The following is a 23,266-nucleotide window of genomic DNA, read 5'->3' as shown; positions in this document are numbered from 1 at the left end:
CCAAGGACTTTACCCACTACCTTACAGGAGCACCTGTCTTAAGCATCCAGGACTGCAAAGAAGCTTCCCACCAGATACAGATGAGTACAAAACATGTACAAAAAATAGCAATCGTCATGCCTTTGGCTTATTTGAGTGCTTCTGTATACCTTATGGCCTCAAAAACATGGACCAAACATGCAAATGGGTTTAGATAATATTCTATTTAAGCTAACCTTCTGTATGCTTACCTCAATGACATCCTCATTTTTTCCCAAGATAATGACACATATAACTCTTACATCATACAAGCTTTTGATGTACTTACTGCAACCAGTGTTGTAATTAATGAAGGAAAAAGTGAACTCTGACATCCTGAGTCTACGTATGTCAGTTATGTTCTCAACATCGCGGGCACCAACCACCACCTCCATAAGGCTACAAACAATTACACCAATTTCTAGGGATGATCAGCTTCTCCCAGCACCACCTCTCAAAGGCAGCCATTATTCAGATCCACCCAGAGACGCCCTCAAAGGGAAAAATGATAACATAAATGGAAGCTGACATGGACCACTGACATGTGGAAAGCCTTCAACTAGCTCAAAAACTGTCTCACTCAGGCAATGACACTGGCACACCTGCTTCCTCATGCACAGTTAATCAAGATGTCAGAAGTGAGTGATTTCATGATTGATGTGGTCCTACCACAAGAAGTAGCAGGTGTACAGCAACCACTCAGGTTTTTTTCACAAAATCAGAGTCCTTCTCAAAGCCAATGGTGCATCTATTACCTCAAACTCCTCATGGTCAATAAGGAAATCCATCAATTCAAGGTTAATATAGAAGGTAGGCCACTAACCACCTATACAGATCACCGAACACTAATGGACTCAATCCATAACCAAACAAAAGAATATTTTCACCACTAGATTACTCTGCACAATTTACATCTTACATGCATCATCTGAAAAGCACATACAATGTTGTTGCTGATTATCTCTCGTGGATCAATGTCATCTCTGCACAAACTTACTACTATAAATTTGCAGAGGCTCAATAGCAGGACAAACAGCTCCAATGCTCCGTCAATGATACAACAAGTAATCTTAAACCCCAGTGTGTGATACCAGGCACAAGATAGAAATGGTGTAACGTGTCATGGAACCAAACTCATCCCTTCATACCTCAACTGTTTCATAGGATCACATTTGACCAGCTGCACAACTTGTCACATCCCAATGTTCAACCCATGACATGCCTCATTACAGATCATTTCATATGGCCAAACATCAACAAAGATTTCTAGAAGTGGATACACATGTGCATACCTTGTCAAAACAATGAAGTGGGACACCACATACAACCAACCCTCAGACAGTTTAAAATACCAAAAGGGCAATTCCAACACGTGCATCTTGACCTGGTGGGACATCTCCCTGAATATCAGGGTTACTGGTACATCCTTTCAGTCACTGACCATATCAAGCAGTGCATAGAAGCCACTCTCCTCGAAGACATGACAGCACTCCCCTCCAAGACATGTCAGCAGCATCAACAGTTAGAGCCTTCACTGACACTTTGATTTCCCAGTATGGGTGTCCAGTGTCCAAAACCACCTACCAAGACCAACAATTTAGATCTGTCTTGTTCAGTGAAGTAAGTCACCTCTGTGGCACTCATCATTATCAAACTACTGCTCATCAACCTCAAAGCAATTGCCTTGTGGAATGATGGTATTGTATACTAAAAGCCACCCTGATGTGCCTCAGCATTTTCTGGGCAGAAGTTTCATCATCAGTACAATACTGGGCATACACACTGCTCAGAAAAATGATCTATATGCCTCCCTTACTGAAGTGCTGTATGGCAAGCCACTCACCCATTCTCCTGACATCGCGCGACACGTGCCGCCAGGAGAAACCACTGCTCTTACCACCCTCAACACAGGGTAAAAGAATGCACTGCATGACTTAACATCTGCCTCCACAGTCTCATGGTGCCCCTAAAGTTTTCATCCATAAGGCACTCGCAGACTGCGACCATGCCATGCTTCACAATACGGTTTGGCACACCTTGCAGCCTCATGCAGGTTCTCTCAAGATTCTAAAAGGTGGCAAAAATTTGAAGTACTACTGAGTGGAAGACACAACACATTATCTATCAACCATCTACAACCTAAATGGACACTTCAGGATAACCCGTCCTCCAGCGACAAATCAACCTCCATCACCCAAAATGACAACTCAACCAGACGCAGCTTGGCTGTTAATGATTTCAGCTTGACCCACTAATCATAGTGTCAAACTGCTTGTCAAGTTCCTGGTCACCAAAGGTCAACATACCAAACACGATGCAGGGAAGAGTTTCATAAGCCGGCATTGCACACATTCCTACGAACTGGCCAATGACATGGACTTGGCAGCCATCACACTGAGGCAATCTTCCAGTGGTTTCTTTACAATCACAACCCTCAGAACATCATACCTCTCCACCACTGCAACTGAGGACCGCAACAGCTCCCGACAGCACTCCTAGCAATGGACATTCCACAACAGTCCCTCTACTGCTGTACTGTGCACCCAATGTCATACCTGGAAGATTTCCACCTAGATGCTTTGCAGTGGGAGCCAGACCACAATACCAGCAACACATATTGCTTAGATACCATCCAGCACAATGCCCTTAACACAGCACAGACCTCAGCACCATCATAGGGATGTCGTCTTATTGTACTGTCATCAGTCAACATTCACACCTTCCCCTAGTGCTCCACACCATGGAGGGGGAAGAGGAGGGGGGTGGGTACTCTATGGGGAACCACATTGTGTAACCGCCCTGACAGTAGATCTCGCTTCACGATGGACAATCTTTTAAGCTGACTGTGTGTAGTTAGTATGCTCTATGATTTTGAATCACGCAAATGTTCTTTGCTATAGTTTACCATTTGAGCACTAAAGTATTATTATTCCATACTGTATCATGTTGTATTTCACCCACAGCATATCTCACAAGGCAGATCTACAATGGCAAGGTAATAATATATTTAACAAGGAATGTGGTTCACTTAAAAGATTACTATTTACTCTTCAGATGGAAAATGTTATTGTGCTATAGGAGAATTCATTTAGGACAGTTTCACAGTTTGAACAAGATAATTATGCATCTTGTGTCAATCTACTAGAAATTGCAGTATGTATCTGTGGAGCAGTATCTCAGAAATTTATACGTAATAATGCAAACTTTTGAATATTTCCCTTTAAAATGTTTCTTATTGTAAAACTTGACATGTCTCATTACACATCAAATGATTTGAAAAATGTTACAAGATAGATAAATCACATTTTACATTTCAGTATCACATTTAAGACTACTTTCAGGTTATTTATTTAAGTAATTTACATGCCCTTTTGCTGTGGATGAACAATAAAACCCATTGCCCCACATAACAATGAGAAATTATTTTAATAGGCTGTCTTCATATTTGCTTATCACTATTAAGGCTTTGTAAGGATACAAATGAACATAATTAAATTAGCAGAAAATCAGATAACTACATACAATAAATGAACTCCTTTCTTAGTACTACTTAGTAGCTGCTGCTTATCTACTGTCTGTTATTAATATTTATGTGTGTACTAATAAACTTCAAAAGATATGTCAATGTGTTATGAAAAAGAAAAACTATTTAAACCAAATTATGTTTCATGCAATTAATCACATTTTCATTCAGCAAATCTAAATAGTAATGCTACACATAATTTTCCCCATTTTGCATCAATGTCAAATATCTCAAATCCCATTCCTGATGTCCAGGCGGAGCTTCAAGGAATCCTCAGAATCTTAGGCCCCCTACAAAACCTTTCATCTGACTCCATCAACCTCCTGACCCCACCAACACCCCGCACCCCTACCTTCTACCTTCTTCCTAAAATTCACAAACCCAATCATCCCGGCCGCCCCATTGTAGCTGGTTACCAAGCCCCCACAGAACGTATCTCTGCCTACGTAGATCAACACCTTCAACCCATTACATGCAGTCTCCCATCCTTCATCAAAGACACCAACCACTTTCTCGAACGCCTGGAATCCTTACCCAGTCTGTTACCCCCGGAAACCATCCTTTTAACCATTTATGCCACTTCCTTATACACAAATATTCCGCACGTCCAGGGCCTCGCTGCGATGGAGCACTTCCTTTCACACCGATCACCTGCCACCCTACCTAAAACCTGTTTCCTCATTACCTTAGCCAGCTTCATCCTGACCCACAACTTCTTCACTTTTGAAGGCCAGACATACCAACAATTAAAGGTAACAGCCATGGGTACCAGGATGGCCCCCTCGTACGCCAACCTATTCATGGGTCACTTAGAGGAAGCCTTCTTGGTTACCCAGGCCTGCCAACCCAAAGTTTGGTACAGATTTATTGATGACATCTTCATGATCTGGACTCACAGTGAAGAAGAACTCCAGAATTTCCTCTCCAACCCCAACTCCTTTGGTTCCATCTGATTCACCTGGTCCTACTCCAAATCCCATGCCAATTTCCTTGACGTTGACCTCCATCTGTCCAATGGCGAGCTTCACACGTCTGTCCACATCAAACCCACCAACAAGCAACAGTACTTCCATTATGGCAGCTGCCACCCATTCCACATCAAACGGTCCCTTCCCTACAGCCTAGGTCTTCGTGGCAAACGAATCTGCTCCAGTCCGGAATCCCTGAACCATTACACCAACAACCTGAAAACAGCTTTCGCATCCCGCAACTACCCTCCTGACCTGGTACAGAAGCAAATAACCAGAGCCACTTCCTCATCCCCTCAAACCCAGAACCTCCCACAGAAGAACCACAAAAGTGCCCCACTTGTGACAGGATACTTTCCAGGACTGGATCAGACTCTTAATGTGGCTCTCCAGCAGGCATACGACTTCCTCAAATCCTGCCCTGAAATGAGATCCATCCTTCATGAAATCCTCCCCACTCCACCAAGAGTGTCTTTCTGTCATCCACCTAACCTTCGTAACCTCTTAGTTCATCCCTATGAAATCCCCAAACCACCTTCCCTACCCTCTGGCTCCTACCCTTGTAACCGCCCCCGGTGTAAAACCTGTCCCATGCCCCCTCCCACCACCACCTACTCCAGTCCTGTAACCCGGAAGGTGTACACGATGAAAGGCAGAGCCACGTGTGAAAGTACCCACGTGATTTACCAACTGACCTGCCTACACTGTGAAGCTTTCTATGTGGGAATGACCAGCAACAAACTGTCCATTCGCATGAATGGACACAGGCAGACAGTGTTTGTTGGTAATGAGGATCACCCTGTGGCTAAACATGCCTTGGTGCACGGCCAGCACATCTTGGCACAGTGTTACACCGTCCGGGTTATCTGGATACTTCCCACTAACACCAACCTGTCAGAACTCTGGAGATGGTAACTTGCTCTTCAGTATATCCTCTCTTCTCGTTATCTGCCAAGCCTCAACCTCCGCTAATTTCAAGTTGCCGTCGCTCATACCTCACCTGTCTTTCAACATCTTTGCCTCTGTACTTCTCCCTCGACTGACATCTCTGCCGAAACTCTTTGCCTTTACAAATGTCTGCTTGTGTCTGTGTATGTGCGGTTGGATATGGGTGTGTGTGCGAGTGTATACCTGTCCTTTTTTCCCCCTAAGGTAAGTCTTTCCGCTCCCGGGATTGGAATGACTCCTTACCCTCTCCCTTAAAACCCACATCCTTTCGTCTTTCCCTCTCCTTCCCTCTTTCCTGATGAGGTAACAGTTCGTTGCGAAAGCTTGAATTTTGTGTGTTTGTTTGTGTTAGTTTGTGTGGTTGTGTGTCTATCGACCTGCCAGCGCTTCGTTTGGTAAGTCACATCATCTTTGTTATATATATATATATATATATATATATATATATATATATATATATATATATATATATATATATATATATATATATATATATATATATATATAAAAACAAAGATGATGTGACTTACCAAATGAAAGTGCTGGCAGGTCGACAGACACACAAACGAACACAAACATACACACAAAATTCAAGCTTTCGCAACAAACTGTTGCCTCATCAGGAAAGAGGGAAGGAGAGGGAAAGACGAAAGGATGTGGGTTTTAAGGGAGAAGGTAAGGAGTCATTCCAATCCCGGGAGCGGAAAGACCTACCTTAGGGGGAAAAAAGGACGGGTATACACTCGCACACACACACACACATATCCATCCACACATATGTGGCAGTAGCAATGTATGGTGTCTCAGTTACCACAATGTAAAAGTAATTGTCACCAAGACTGAAAAGTATTTGCCTTGGAAAAATTGCATAGAGAACACGTGAATAACTGAGTTTAAAAAACCAGGCTACAGGAACGAATGCTCATAATTCAGCAAGACTGAGCAGTTTGAGAAGCTTGAAGATGAAAGCAGAGTTTACCAGAGTTTTCTACTGTTACCAAAAACTTGAAAGTCACCAAGAGGAACTACTTTCCATGGAAATGAAAGTAAAAAATAAATGGCAGCTAAACAAAAAAAATTAATCTACACAGCTGATTCTAAAGCTTCTACAAACAATCCCTGTGTGCAAAGTGCATATTTACTCATGCCACAAAGGATCATTAGCCATAACAATTGAGGCTACCTTCTTCTTCTAATCTGCGTATTGACTTGTCCACACTCCCTGCTGCAGGTGTTGGAGGAGCAGAAACTGGAGTACCATCTGATAAATGATTCAAAAACTGAACACGTTGTGACAGAATTTCACTATACAAACTTAACTATATTTATAACAATGTTACCTTGTGACTTACAGTTTTTGCCTAAATCTTTGATTACATTGTTGAATGATATTTAATATAATAAATAAGAGAGAAGGGGATCGCAGAAAATGGAACAGAGATGGGGCTGGGGAGGGAAAGGGAGGAGAATCAGGAGGGTGGAGTGTGGATGGTGCTGGGGGATAAGGTGGAGTGGAGCAGGGGTGGGGAAGGACAGAGAATGAGGAGTATTGGATGAATGTAGGATGATAAAGGAAGAGGGGGAGAGGGGATGCAGTAGAGATTGAGAGATGGGTACTAGAGGTTAGTGAGAGATCTGAAAAAAGAGAGGTGAAAAGGGAAGAAGAGAGAGTGTGGAACAGGGTATGGATGGTGAGGATGGAGGTGGAAGGGACAGAAATTTAGGGCATAAGGATGGTGTTAAGGATGGGGCAGAAAGGTGCATCAGTGTGGCAGAAGAGTGCAAAAGTGGGGTAGTAAAAGAAGAGCACAGAGTGGAGTGAAAGGAGTAGTAATTTTGCATAAGAGAAGGGGTGACATATGATTGTGAATAGTGGGGGGAGTAAATTGGGCGAGAGGCAAGCAGGAAAAATGACTGCAAAAGCATCTAGTATATTGTTTATGTTGTAACATATCTTTGAGTGTCACTTGTTAATGGAAAGATAATATATGCAAGCATAAATTAAAATTTTGAGGATATGCACTGTGTGGCATAGGAAGGTATAGAAAATAATGTGTGAAAGTACATGAGCCTGAGGGATGAAATGTGCCACATGAAGGTAGAGAAAATAACACACTAAAATGCATAAGAGTGATGGAGGAAGTGCAGCACAGGAATATACAGAAAATAATACAAAAATATGCAAGTGTGAGGGAGGAAGTGTAGTGTTGAATGAATTAGATTGCACAAAAAAGTAGCTGTAAATATTTGAAACCAATGTGCTTCCAGCTTTGTATTCAAGTATCTGTGAAATAAATTTAAAATTGACTTGGATAAATGTAATTTATAAATATTTTTGTAAGTGGCACATAAAGATCAAATTCCAATGTAGGAGAATGTTATTTTCGTAGGCAGCAGTAGAAGATGAACCCACACGGTTTGGAATGCATTGTGCATCGATAAACATTTTTAGACTAAAACTAGATTTTATTCAGTACCAAACAAGAAGTGATAGTTACTCCATACAATAAGTGTATTGGTGAACGTACCAGCTTCTGTGTAGCGTGCTCCTGGTCGATTTGTGACAGAACTGACAGGTTCCTGTGGGATTCCTATAGGGCTGGGAGGAGGCCAGGCTAAACTTGTCAGTTTCCCTGGGGTTGGGGGTGCCGCTGCAGGTGCCTCTGTATGTGCCCAGTAATACATCAGGTCCGGCTGCACAGAGAATTCAAAGGCATCTTCCTCATAGAAATTTTAAATACAATACATGTTTTTATTATAACATAGTTGCATGAGAATTGTGTGGCATTAACATGATAGTAGTGTAGGTAAGAGGCAGAAGTGAAATGTATCACGTGCACACAAATGGAAAATAGAGCAGATGCTCTCTTGAGGCACATTTCTTTCTTGTCAGATTTTTGTATGATTATTGTCTGTATAAATTTTTAAAACTACATACTATCATCCACCTTATCAACCATCTGTCGGCAGTTCCTGTTCAATTAACAGCGAGATCTCTGCTTCTCACTATAGACATACCTACACATACCTACATGTCAATACCCTCCATGCATATGATCTTGTGGGTATCATGTCACATAACACAATTTGTGACAGGTTATGGTTTTGTTATTGTGTGCTGTATGTCACGTTTGTAATTATGGTGAGAAACCAAACATGTCATCTGGTTATGTTGGGATCACAATGTAATTGCAAGTGTACCTAATTCTTCACAAAGCTTGGGAATTGCACATAGGTCCATGGACTTAATATTACAATATCATTATAGTTGTTGCAGTACTAGTTTTTTCATCTTCATCATTGTATATCAATATATCTAGTATTATCTATTAATTGTAGCATGATTTAATCAGCAAATGAGTGTGTGAAAGATGTACTTAATGATTGGCTTTCGGTTGGTATAATTTCACTGTATGTTCTGGTGTCAAAATTTTTTTATTGTGTGAAACAGTTTGCCCATCCTATCAGTTTGCACTAATGGTTAGTCCTGACAACATAGAAGAGATATTTCATACGGATTTATTTCATAGTATATCTGTGCTATGGAAAGGATTGTTGCTACTCACCATAAAGCAGATACATTGAGTCACAGATAGGCACAACAAAAAGACTGTCAAACAAAGATTTTAAACACACACACACACAAAACCACAGACTCTCGCTGCAGAGGTCCACCTATTCTGATGAAGTCCTGTTTGGCTGAAGCTCTAAATGACAGTCTTTTTGTTGTGCCTATCTGCGACTCAGCATGTCCGCTGTATGGTGAGTAGCAAATACCCTTTTCATAATATCGTTATTATTTTATCCTGGATTTTCCACAGTACATCTAAAATTTCAACTGCTAATATTATCTATGTAACTGTCTTTCTCAAACATTGTTCCCATTTACACAATGCTGTGATGATGGCATATGCCCACTTCCACTGTCTCTTTCAATTCACATTTATCTTCTTTTATTAGTAATACACAATTCATGTATAAGAGTGTAATTGTGATCATTGCATTTTATTTTGCATTCACGAAATATATTTACAAATTTCCCTGATATTTTATATAAACTGTGTAAACATATGTTAATTTTTAATTATTGTCATATCTGAACTTCATAATTACAATTTTAATTTTGTAAATAATGCACAGTTATATGTCCACTTTCATTTATTTTGTGAGTATGGTTGACCCTACATTATGTTCCAGGTAATGAGGATGCAACAGAAAAAAACTCTTTCACATTCCGATGAAAAGCATTGTCACTACTTGACTTTCAGTTTTCAGGTAATTGTGCAGCAACATGTCACATTTTAAAAAGAAGTAATGATCAAAGTAGTTGCTATTTTTCACTCTTGAATTGTTGTTCTTCATACAGTTGAAAACTGCAAATGCTGATCAATCAAATGTGACTAAGAGGAAAGTAAATATATGTGCTAATAAGTATTGAAGTTAACATTTAACATTCTGTCTTGGTGCAATATGTCATCTTCAAAAGATAAAGCTTTTTCAAAAACTATATTACCAGAATCCCCAAATGAACTAGTGCATATTTTCTCTACTACACATAAAAATATATTCGAAATTTCTCATTAGAAACCATTATTAATGTAAGGGAAGTCTATTAGGAAGTAATGGTACTAGTGGACTTACCAAAACATCTATTTGTTTGGTGCAAAGTCATTTGACAACTTACAAATGACAGATATGGCATATAGTGAAGGAGGAGACCGGTAAAACCAGACATGAAGAGGGGGCAAATAGCATTAAGAGTAAATGATACATTGGTGAAAGATGTGTATAGTGTTGCAGAATTTTTCAACAAATATTTTATAACTGTTACTGAAAATATGGGGTTGTCAGGTTCTGTAGATGCTGTCATGGGATACCTCAGACCAGACATTTCAAGTAACTTCCATAATATAAATTTGCCTCTCACTACCCCATCAGAAGCAGTATCCATCATAAAATCTTGAAAATCAAAAACATCTAATAGGTATGATGAAATATCAACAAAGTTAATTAAAGAATGTGATTCTGAGTTAAGTAACATATTAAGCTATCCATGTAACAAATCGTTTATTAGTGGACTATTTCCTCAATGGTTGAAATATGCTAAAGTTAAACTACTGTTTAAGAAGTGAGATAAAGAAATACTGTCAAATTTCACTTTTGCCAGCATTCTCAAAAATTTTTGAAAAGGTAATATACAATCGTCTTTATAACCATCTATCACAAATAACATACTGTCAAAGTCACAGTTTGGGTTTCTAAAGTGTTCTGATATTGAGAGGGCTATCTACACTTGCAGTGAAAATTTACTTAATTCATTAGAAAAAAATTGCAGGAAACTGGTATATTCTGTGATCTGTCAAAGACATTTGACTGTGTAAATCACAATGTCCTTTTAAGAAAATTATGGTGTAACATGAAATGCTACAAAATGGTTCAGATCTTATATCTCTGGCAGGAAATAAAAGGTGTTATTAGGAAAGAGACATACATTAAGCTATCAGGCATCATACAACTGGGAACTAATTACATGCAGGGTCCCACAAGGTTCCATCTTAAGGCCCTTACTTTTTCTTGTGTATATTAATGACCTTTCACCAGTAACATTACCAGATGCCAAGTTTGTTTTGTTTGCCGATGATACAAACAACTGGGAGGAGTACACCACAAAACTGCTGCGGCATCCGAACAAATCTCTATTTGCAATGCAAATTCTCTCAGACATAGGGGATATAAAAATGAAAAAGCTGGCGTACTATGCTTGCTCTCACTCCATAATGTCACATGGGGTTATTTTTTGGGGTAATTCATCAAGCCAAGCTAAAGTTTTACAGGCACAAAAACGTGCAATAAGAGTTATATGTGGTGTGAACTCAAGAAGATCCTGCAGAGGCCTGTTTAGGGAACTAGGAATACTAACTACTGCTTCCCAATATATTTATTCCTTAATGAAATTTGTCATTAAAAATATATCACTTTTTAAAACAAACAGTGCTCAGTTCATGGAATCAGTACTAGAAATAAGAATAATCTTCACAAGGATTTAAAGTCACTTACTGTTTTACAAAAACGTGTGCATTATTCATGAACATACATTTTCAATAACTTGCCAGCAGCAGCCATAAAAAGCCAACTTCTTCTACTCCATTGATGAATCTCTCAGCAGAACAACAGATTTTTGTGTGTTTATATTTAAAGTAAAATCTAACTTCTGCACCATTTCAGTTCACTAATGTGTTCATTGTAAATAAGTATTGTAGTAATTCTATTATATGTTCATTAATGTATAACTAAAAAAATTTTTTTTTATTTTAAATTCAGTGCATTAATGCGATCTTAATAAATGAGTGTTGTAAAATGATCCTTTCATACAGTGTTCATTTTTAAAAAAAAGTTGATCATTCCACTTGGGACCTGTGGAAGGCATATTAGCTTATTTGTTTTAGTTGTAAATATTTGTCATGTATTCTTGTTTTTCTGACATGTTCTACAGCCTGAAGGACCACTCACTATGGATCTATTGCAATTAAAGTAAATCTGATCTAAAGATTCTCTACATGAGGACTGATCTGGACATGAGGTGCTAAGATAATGTGAAATTTTATATGGGATAATGATGATTACCTGACATTGTCAGCTGTATTGGAGGCGATCTCAAAATCTAAACATGGTTGTTGTTCTTATTGCAGAAGTTCATTCACCCAGGTTGCATAAAGATACACTATGATTACCAGTTTCACTGAAATTAAATTGCCATCTCCAGATCACTTTTTTTCTATACAAATGATCTGAAATGGTGATTTAATTTCACTGAAACTAGTAATTATTGTGTATTTTTGCATGGTCTAGGCAAAAAACTTTTGTAATAAGAAGAAGAACTGTGTTTGACATGTGATTGTCTGGTATTTAGGAAATATCCTCACGAAGCCTTACACACATCAACGGGTAAAGGAACTTAATATAAGCAATATAGTAAAGAAAGTGTATGTTAAAAGTAATGTTTTATGATCTTAAAGACTTGGCCTTACATAAGTGGCATTACATCTCATCAAGAGAATACTAAAAAATGATACCACAGAAATAAAACTGAATTGGAGTGTGGAAAACAAATATAGCGTTCCAAAATGTTCAGTACTTGGCCCTCTCCAGTTCTTGACCTACATTCTAACTTACCATGGACTCTTCAGACATGATTATGTTTGTGGGTGGTGCAAATATAATAAATTGCCCAAACACATTCATACCAGATATAGGCAAACAAATACTTTAACAGGCTTACATCTGGATCATAGTAAACAGCTTAATTTTTATCTTACAAAAGCTAATATTATACATTTGTAAATTAATAGAAATGACTTACAGATACCAGAAGTGAGAAATCAGTACACATGCTGTAGACAAAACTTCTTGTGTAAAATTTCCAGATATTGAAACGGATATTAAACAGAGATGTCGACAGTACATGGATAAGTTAACCAAAAAACTGTGTTCTGCCAAGTTTGCACTTAGGAATTCCAGCCTCATATCAACATGGACAGACACAGAGATGGAGAGAGAGAAATGGGCAGGGGGAACACAGAGATGGAGAGAGAGAAAAGGGGAGGGGGAGGGAGAGAGAGAGAGGGAGAGAGAGAGAGAAGGGGAGGGGGAGGAGAGGGAGAGAGAGAGAGAGAGAGAGAGATAGAGAGAGAGAGAGAGAGAGAGAGAGAGAGAGAGAGACCCCTTTCTGCCATACTTTGTGAAGCTTCCCTCAAGACCATGTTATGTTAGTTTGACAACAGAACATCTTCCAGAAGCTTCTTCAGGATTATTATCAGATTTAAGGAAAATGGTGTGTGAATGAGATAATGACAGAATGAATGTATATGATCCATATGAAACTGTCACTATGCCCTCTGTTACTCTCTCTAATATGATAGGTCCACCAAGTTCTCCAAAGCTCACACATATTGCATTTTGATTTTGGTGTACTTCAAAACATTGTCCCACAGATCATTCTGAAGTGTGCATTCAGTAGAGAATGTTTTCCCTGACAGTATAGAACAGAATACAAACAAATGGGTGCAAATGAATGGCTCAAGTCTGTAGATGTGTCAAAATAATAATAATCATGAAACAGGGGATGGTCACGTTAAATTATGGGCTGAAGTCCCAGTCTGCAAGAGATGTGGACTTTCAGAGAAAATCTTAAAGATTCTACAATCTGGCACCCAAATAACAAATAATAATAAGAGAGAAAAAATTGTTTTGCACGGCTGTAGACAATCAGTTTTGCCCAATTTTTCTCACACTGTGTGCTACCTCAAATTACTACTTCAGTCTGCTGCCTTGCCACACACTGTTTTCAATTTCAGCTTTTCACAATGTATGTTGTGCAGCATTTACAAAATTATAGACCTTCTACTGTAGCTTCGACATCTCCCTAAGCTTGAAGTAGAGCACATCTGCTTTCCTTCAGAAAACATGTTAAAAATTCTCTCTCTCTCTCTCTCTCTCTCTCTCTCTCTCTCTCTCTCTCTCACACACACACACACACACACACACACACACACACACACACACTGAACAAAATTGTAAATAGATATAAGAATTAGGCTGGGTTAATAATAAACAACACTGAATCATGCAGATATCAAATTATCAATTCCAGCCAACCTACAATTCTGTAAAAACAAGACAACAAGTTTTTTAATTCTTGTTTGTAGACCAATGAAACTATTATTGATATTCTGAAATTACTGCAAAAAAAGCACACAGATGAGTGCATGAGCTTGAGTCATTACTGCAAGCTTCTACCAGTACATGGCTCACACAAACTTGCAATCAAGAAACTAATTTAAAACTTCAGTGTCATATAAAGCATAAAATGGAAAAAACTACCCTATACCATGAGCATTTTCAAAACAGTAAAGCATGTAAGGAAATTAAAGAATTTACTGAAATAGTGAATAAGTTTCACACAACAAAAAATATGTTCATTTCAAAGCATATTAGCAAGTTATGCAATCAGACTTACAAATATCATTTCATAGGCTCACCCTGAAGAGTGTGTCCAAGGCAGCATCTTTATCAGGTATTTGACGAATTACACCAGCTGCCAGAAGGTGAGTGCAGAACTGCACTGCAAGAATTCTTAAGTCTTGATTTGTCAGATACAGCTTCAGGTAGTGGTCCTCTGGAAATGCTGAGATGAACCAGTTGACCAGCATTTGGCCTGTAAACATAACACAAACTCATGCACGTCATGTCTGCTGGAAATAGACTGGTCTCTGCCCTGAGTCATACCTGGACCAGTTTGTCTGCTTATGTAACCCATCCACCTACACATAACAGCATATATGGAAAGCTGCAGCTGCTACTGCGTGTATCTGTGTGTGTGTGTGTGTGTGTGTGTGTGTGTGTGTGTGTGTGTGTGTGTGTGTGTGTGTGTGTGTGTCAGGGAGGGGGGAGGGAGGGGGAGATAGAGAGAGAGAGAGAGGGGGGGGGGAGGTTTTTTATGTTAACACCAGCTTTTCAGAGCTGTTGTGGTGCTATTAAAACAACAATTCATCCTGTTTCATATTTAATGTGTCACTGATTTGTCTTCATATTTATACCTGTCAACATTTTTTTTTGTTTTTTTCAGCAAATTACAAAGACAGTGGTGGGTCATAACGCAATAACCTGTTATGAATGAAGGCCATCTCCTTCCATCATTTTATTTGAAAGGACATGCACCATGGTGAAATGGTTGATTGTACTGGTCACAGCTTGTCTCCTTGTTGCAACTACTGCCCTTCCCACTAAGTCTGTCTTGTCAATGAAACGAGATCATCCCTCCTGCTGTCTGTGTGGGCATATGTAGTTGCTGCAGCCACAAAATCATAGCCCTACATGTGTTTGACATTGTTCAGGTGTGGGAACAATCTAGAGTACTGTGAAATATAGAAGTAAAAGTTTCAGCAGTCAAGATCGCTAATTATAATTTTATTTTTGATTACTGTTTTGGCAAATCTAAGTTTCCATCATTGTATCTTGTGTGAAGAACAATTAAACTTTTATTGGTATTCTGAAAATACTGCAGAGGAAGCACACAAATGAGGAGTCTATATCACTACTGCAAACTTCTAATAGTATACGAAAGACACACACCAACTTGCAATCAAAACACTGATTTAAAACTTCAGTGTCTTCTGTACTCTTAGAGTCATCATAAAGTAGAACTTAAAAACATCTCTCAAACAATGATGAATTTTCACTCTGCAGAGGAGAGTGCACTGCTTTCATTCTGGAAACAGACCCCTATAGTGTGGCTCAGCTTTGTCTCCAAAATATCTTTTCACCCAGGAGTGCTTGTCCTGTAAGGTATGCAGGAGAACTGTTGACAAGTTTGGAAGGTAGGAGAGAGTTATTAGCACAAGTATGGATTTTTGGGCAGTTTGTAGGTGAAGGTTGGGAACTGAAGTTGATAAAAGGCTTGTCCAGAAAAAGCAATGGTCCCAGGTTTGAGTCCCAGTCCAGCAGACAGTTTTAATCAGCCATGAAGTTTGAAGGGTACTATATGACTTGAACTCATCAGTGAAAATAATAAATCATAGTCAATCAAAATACAGTTAAGAACAGTAATGGGCATCACCATTTGTTGTGTTTTGTGGTTTCAGTTTCTGCCTTCTACGTACTCACAGTAATCTTCTAGTCTTGTTTCTAAATCATAGCATCTGCCACACCTAAATCTGTAAAGCATTGTCCTGTTTGTATTCTGAACAGTGAAATGAGGACTTCTGCAGAAAGCTCCAGTTGCAAGGCAGTGCTTCATTTCTAAAATATTACGTGCTGTAGGGCACCTCCTCAGCCACACAACAAAACACCTGCATCTTTCCCCCCCCCCCCCCTTTCCCATTCAACCATGAAAATTGCAAGTTTTGATTTTTGAAAACTTGTGCTAAAACTTACAGTGAGAGATCTTTTTTATTTTCATTTATTTATTTATTTTGCGAAATACTATCGTGAAATTCAAGATTTTAAAACATAATTTGTTATAACCACAATAATAAAACCACAAGATTTAATATTAACAACATGTTCTACTGTCTGTTCTCGCTGCAGTGTCACTCTGCTTCCTAGTTCTGTTAGATGCATGTTGGCACAAGTCGGAATTCTACGTGACTACGACGTGTTTTCAACTGCTGCCAGTCGCAGCATTCAAACGGCTGCATAGTAGCTGCTACGTGAAGCGGAAGTTTTAGGTGTACACTTGTATTCCTAGGTTTCACCACGAATTTTCTGGAAACTTATGTTTTCTTACTCAAATATTTCATTACCTAACGTGTTAATCTAGTTTCACAGCATCACCCCCCTGCCCAACACATCCCGTTGGTCACCCATTGTCACATTCACAGGTGCCAGCCCAGCGGCTAATTATAATTACGTTGCGATTTAATATGCACGCGCCATTATAAATCTCCGTTACTGTCTTATTGTAGTGAGACAAAAAAAAACCTAGGAAGTGCCAGAACGCCGATCCGGCGAGTTCCAGCCGACACTGAGCTCTGATTATAAAAGTGAAACCACAAGAACTGTTCACTCGAATGGATAATCCCCTGCCAGACTGTCCTGAGTAGAATGTTCCACAATTACAAGTGATTTTGCATATTTCATTATTTTCCAGACCTGCCAATGGTACTGTGCCCATGTAATGATATTTTAAAGTTCCGTAATTTAAGTCTTCTGATCAGATTCTCAGAGACGTTTCCTGAATACGGAACTGTGCACTATTTACTGAGATCTTGAGGTGGTGACTCAAGCATGTGGCAAAGAAGAGCGGAGACCTGCCTTTGTTTTTTATGCAGTATGTAGCGCACAATAGCGGGATTGTAGCCGACAAGGGCGCGCATACGATGGTTTGTTGGAGGGGCGATAGACCTGAGGGCATGAAGTATTTTTAATATATTGGACGAAGAATGGCGACTTGTAAACAGCCGAAAAAAAGATCCATTTCCGACGCTGTTAAAAACCTACATATGCTAACTTTTAAATCATTTTGTTGAACGACAAACACCGGGCTGCATTACATTTTTTTTTTCCTTTTTCTGAGAGCTGGGATGAGGAGGGGGGCGGCGCCCCCTTGCCCCAGGCTTGTGCGCGCTTCATAACAACTTCTTGAAGCTGTGTGTGTGTTTTTTTTTGTTTTGTTTTAATTGTGTTGAATAAATACTGGTTGCTTGTAGCGAGATGTGTAAACAAGTTTCCTTTCGAATCTAACTGTCAGATAAAAAAATGACTGCCGGAATTGGCTGTGGAAGCCGGGGTTTATCGGACCAACACTCAGTTTTAATCTTCCAGGAAGCTTCAAAACTGTGGAAACTACGCTGTAGAGCAGGCTCATCCAAGAATTGCGCCCCGCGGGCGCCAGGCAGTGTAGTTCAGCGGCCGGCCGGAGTGGCCAAGCGGTTAAAGGCGCTACAGTCTGGAACCGCACGACCGCTACGTCGCAGGTTCGAATCCTGCCTCGGGCATGGATGTGTGTGATGTCCTTAGGTTAGTTAGGTTTAAGTAGTTCTAAGTTCTAGGGGACTTATGACCACAGCAGTTGAGTCCCATAGTGCTCAGAGCCATTTGAACCATTTTGTGTAGTTCAGCGCCCCGCCCGCGACCGTTTGTCGCTACGTCGCTATAGGAGCGAGAGAGAGAGCTGTGGAGCGAGTGAGACCACACAGCACTGCTCTGCGGTGGACTGTCACGCGGTCAGATCCAACGCAAACAAAACAACACAGGAAGCTCACCTCTGTAAAAGAGGCCGATGAGCGGTAAGACAAGCAAACCATTTATCGTTTAGGTAACAACTAGAGTTCGTGTGGCAGAATTACTACGTAAAGCTTTAGACAACAATATCCAAAACAAGAATCGTAGAACATCTTAGTTGTTTTCTGACCCATAGGTTCATTCTATTAGTGCTGCACATGCACTCTCGTCATATGTACAATAGGCGTCTTCTGAAAAATATATCAGCTTCTTAAATGTACTAGAGTCACAAATATTGTATTTTAGAAATAACTTTATGTAAGGGATATAGTGTCTCATTCTTACTGTTAGCAGTTACAAGTAAACATTTTTTGTTATACTTCGGGCTACATCTCTTTGTATCCCTTTTCAGAGTTTAGAAAGCGGATCCTTAGTTCGCTGTTGTGTACGTAATAATTTTAACCGTGCAAGTTTGAAAACTTATTAAAAAATAGGATTAAGGTTATAAAGCTCTTTAATTCTTACAGTCAACATTGTTAAAGAAGACAATTAACATTTTACACTTTTTTTCTTTTTCGAGGAAACAGTTTCGTCAATGTTTGGTACAATATTCCCTGAGACTGATAGCCTCAATGAATTAGTAAAATTTTTATCGCCAAGTAATGAACGGTTCTTAGTTTTAGCAAGCTTTAAAAGAGAGGAAAAGTGCTCACAAATATACGTAGAACCAAACATTGAGAGAAATTTGGCCACGTGCTTGTGCAAAAGAGGATATTTCTCTCGTGGAAGACATCTGTAAAAGTCATTCAAAATTTTACACATAAAAAAGCGGTTCTTCAGGCGGATATCGCACTGCAGGTCAATCAGCTCTAGTTGAAGCACTTGTGAGACGTCCTCTGCGCGAAGTGAAAACGGGCGAACAAATATATCTAAGGCCGATTGAAGCTCACTTACCTCCAAAAATCTGTTGTCAAACCGTTCTTGTAATTCGCAAATAATTACAACATAACCTGAAAAATCCACATCTTTTTTAACACTGTCTAGTGCAGGAAAGTGTCCACAATTCTTCATGCGCAATTGTTTTTCCCACAAAATAAGTTTTTTTTGAAGTGCTTGAATCGTCTGCACTAAATCAACGACACAGTGATTTTCGCGTTGGAGTGAAATGTTCAAAGTATTTAAATGACCAGTAAGGCTCTGAACACTATGGGACTTAACTTCTGAGGTCATCAGTCCCCTAGAACTTAGAACTACTTAAAGCTAACTAACCTAAGGACATCACACACATCCACGCCAGAGGCAGAATTCGAACCTGCGACCGTAGCGGTCGCGTGGTTCCAGACTGTAGCGCCGAGAACCGCTCGGCCACTCCGGCCGGCTAAATGACCAGTAAGGTCACTCAAAAAAGCCAAATTCGCCACCCACTTATGATCACAAAGTAATTATTCTGGACGTCCTTTCATTTCCAAAATGTATTTATTTCGCCCCTCAAGGAGAAAAACCGACGAAGCACCTTTCCTCTGCTCAGCCATCTTACTTCGGTGTGGTAGGGGATGTCCGGGTATTCCGCTTCGATATCAGCCAGAAATTCTTTAAATTGGCGATGTGTGAGTCCATGCGAGCGAAGATAATTAACCGTTCGAAGAAATGTGTCCATAATATTTTATTTGTTGACAATCTTCGCACAAAGTGCCTTCTGGTGTATCAGACAATGGACTGACGCGAATAAGGAACAGCCAACTTCAGCCATTTTTGACCTCACATAACTCAGAAATCCAGTGCGTATCCCTCGTAGCGCAGGGGCTCCATCCCTTGTTACACTGGTCAGGAGTTCCCATTTTAAACCCATTGACTCAAACACGTTTTCCACGTCTAGAAAAATATCCAAACCCGTGGTTGTGTCTTTTAATGGTATAAGATCGAGAAATTCTTCGGCGACACGCAGATTGTCGTCGACACCTCGAATGAACACGACGAGCTGAGATATGTCCGCAACGTCCGCGGACTCTTCAAGAGCGATAGAAAGTAAAATGAAGTTTGCCGCTCTCTCCATTAATTGCTGCTCCATATCTGAGAACATATCTTTGACTCTGTGAGCAACAGTTTGAGGCGAGGGAGCTATTTTTTCAAAATTTTCCGTGAGGTCTGGTGGACAAATACAATCCGCCGAGTTGACCAGGCAATCCTTGATGAGATTTTCAACAGCAAAGGGTTTCCCTGCTTTCCCAATTCTCAGCGATCATTTGTAACTTGCGCACAAACTTGGCCCACCTGTTTCCTGCTCGTACCACGCCAAAAAAGAACATACAATCCTGTTTTTAAAACACTTTTATCACTTTAACAATTAACTGTTTCATTCAGTGAAACTCAAATAAAAAACTAACAAAAAGATTGGTTTTAGATGCGTTTTCCCCCAGTTCCGCTGAAAAGGACAGCGATGTGTGGTCGCAAAATAAATTTTTATCTATTGCAATGTCTGCGTACAGCGGCATGGCGAGGCTCGGCGGGCGGTCTGCACGGCCAGCTAGGCGACACGACTCGGCCACTGCGACAACATACGAATTCGCCCGGGGCGCTGGCCGCGGGCGATCGCGGGCGCTAGCGCCCCGGGGGCACTGTTTGGACGAGTCTGCTGTAGAGTGAAAGATTAATTCTGGAAACTTCCGCACCGGAGGGGAAAACTTCCACCTCTCCTGACCACTGGATGTTTATCTGGTCCGAAACTAAAATCGTCAATCTCCTGATAAAGGGCACCAATGGTCTGTGGGTGATACCAACAATGGGTTTCCTCCTGTAGCAAGCGGAAGTGTGGACTGAATCAGATTAGATGTGAGTGCCGAACATCGGCATATGTTGCTACTTGGGCTGAGAGGGCGTAAAGTACTTCCCAGGACTATCTAACAGAGCTGAGTGTCGGTTTTAAATAGGGCATCGTAGAGAGCACCTTCACGTTCTGAAGCTGAACGTTGGTGTTCGAGCAGTTGCGTAGTAGCACGGTTACCGCATGGCCAAATATTTTAGTGCGATTACTGGCTTGCATTCTACGAGAAATGGTATAATTTTAGTACGATACTTACATGTGTTGTAAGACATACACTCCTGGAAATTGAAATAAGAACACCGTGAATTCATTGTCCCAGGAAGGGGAAACTTTATTGACACATTCCTGGGGTCAGATACATCACATGATCACACTGACAGAACCACAGGCACATAGACACAGGCAACAGAGCATGCACAATGTCGGCACTAGTACAGTGTATATCCACCTTTCGCAGCAATGCAGGCTGCTATTCTCCCATGGAGACGATCGTAGAGATGCTGGATGTAGTCCTGTGGAACGGCTTGCCATGCCATTTCCACCTGGCGCCTCAGTTGGACCAGCGTTCGTGCTGGACGTGCCGACCGCGTGAGACGACGCTTCATCCAGTCCCAAACATGCTCAATGGGGGACAGATCCGGAGATCTTGCTGGCCAGGGTAGTTGACTTACACCTTCTAGAGCACGTTGGGTGGCACGGGATACATGCGGACGTGCATTGTCCTGTTGGAACAGCAAGTTCCCTTGCCGGTCTAGGAATGGTAGAACGATGGGTTCGATGACGGTTTGGATGTACCGTGCACTATTCAGTGTCCCCTCGACGATCACCAGTGGTGTACGGCCAGTGTAGGAGATCGCTCCCCACACCATGATGCCGGGTGTTGGCCCTGTGTGCCTCGGTCGTATGCAGTCCTGATTGTGGCGCTCACCTGCACGGCGCCAAACACGCATACGACCATCATTGGCACCAAGGCAGAAGCGACTCTCATCGCTGAAGACGACACGTCTCCATTCGTCCCTCCATTCACGCCTGTCGCGACACCACTGGAGGCGGGCTGCACGATGTTGGGGCGTGAGCGGAAGACGGCCTAACGGTGTGCGGGACCGTAGCCCAGCTTCATGGAGACGGTTGCGAATGGTCCTCGCCGATACCCCAGGTGCAGCAGTGTCCCTAATTTGCTGGGAAGTGGCGGTGCGGTCCCCTACGGCACTGCGTAGGATCCTACGGTCTTGGCGTGCATCCGTGCGTCGCTGCGGTCCGGTCCCAGGTCGACGGGCACGTGCACCTTCCGCCGACCACTGGCGACAACATCGATGTACTGTGGAGACCTCACGCCCCACGTGTTGAGCAATTCGGCGGTACGTCCACCCGGCCTCCCGCATGCCCACTATACGCCCTCGCTCAAAGTCCGTCAACTGCACATACGGTTCACGTCCACGCTGTCGCGGCATGCTACCAGTGTTAAAGACTGCGATGGAGCTCCGTATGCCACGGCAAACTGGCTGACACTGACGGCGGCGGTGCACAAATGCTGCGCAGCTAGCGCCATTCGACGGCCAACACCGCGGGTCCTGGTGTGTCCGCTGTGCCGTGCGTGTGATCATTGCTTGTACAGCCCTCTCGCAGTGTCCGGAGCAAGTATGGTGGGTCTGACACACCGGTGTCAATGTGTTCTTTTTTCCATTTCCAGGAGTGTAATAACTGGCTGCCAATGGCACCAAAATTTTATAAATACCCACCGTCCCTTGCAGATACTATACAGGGTGTTTCAAAGTCGTTGCACCAAACATCTAGGAGTGGTAGATCAAATAATGAGGAACAATTTCTGTTAGAGACAAAACGTTCACTGGCACTACGACACGTCTTTTTGTTGAATTCGTCGGCTATGAGACGATAAGATTTCACTGAATTAACTGGGCCTAACAACCAGGTATGCTGCATCTGCATACAAATAAATTGATAGAGTGATTTTCAACCAGAAAACCTAAATATTTGTGTCTCTAAGCGAAGACAGATATATTAGAAGCTCGACGTGCCCCCTTTCATGCGTAGCAGATGACTATCTTATAGGCAACAAACAGAGCATAAAAACCGTGCAGCGCTGCCGCCTCTCAAGGGCATAACATATTAAAAGACATCTAGCGCCGCTGGGGAATGTCAGCAAATATTCTGTCTCTAACAAACGTTGCTCCTCCTGTCGTGATCCATTAAACTTAGACGCTTCATGAAAAACTTTGAAAGACACTGTTTCTTCAAAAACTGATCTAA

The 23,266-nt window shown here is 41.2% G+C and overlaps 1 protein-coding gene across 1 annotated transcript in view; it reads right to left on the bottom strand.

The window, feature by feature from the left end:
- LOC126195679 (formin-2-like) overlaps window positions 1–23,266 on the bottom strand; it is a 380,372-nt gene that overhangs the window by 67,293 nt on the left and 289,813 nt on the right. The window contains exons 6-8 of the mRNA XM_049934306.1: window positions 14,496–14,671; window positions 7,986–8,151; window positions 6,641–6,718 (exon numbers count right to left, since the gene is read on the bottom strand). Of these exons, the coding sequence (XP_049790263.1) occupies window positions 6,641–6,718; window positions 7,986–8,151; window positions 14,496–14,671 (420 nt within the window). The remainder of the gene's footprint in view (window positions 1–6,640; window positions 6,719–7,985; window positions 8,152–14,495; window positions 14,672–23,266) is intronic.

Source organism: Schistocerca nitens, chromosome 7 (genome assembly GCF_023898315.1).
Source record: "Schistocerca nitens isolate TAMUIC-IGC-003100 chromosome 7, iqSchNite1.1, whole genome shotgun sequence".
Lineage (NCBI taxonomy): Eukaryota > Metazoa > Arthropoda > Insecta > Orthoptera > Acrididae > Schistocerca > Schistocerca nitens.
This window is presented reverse-complemented; position numbering and strand designations above follow the sequence as displayed.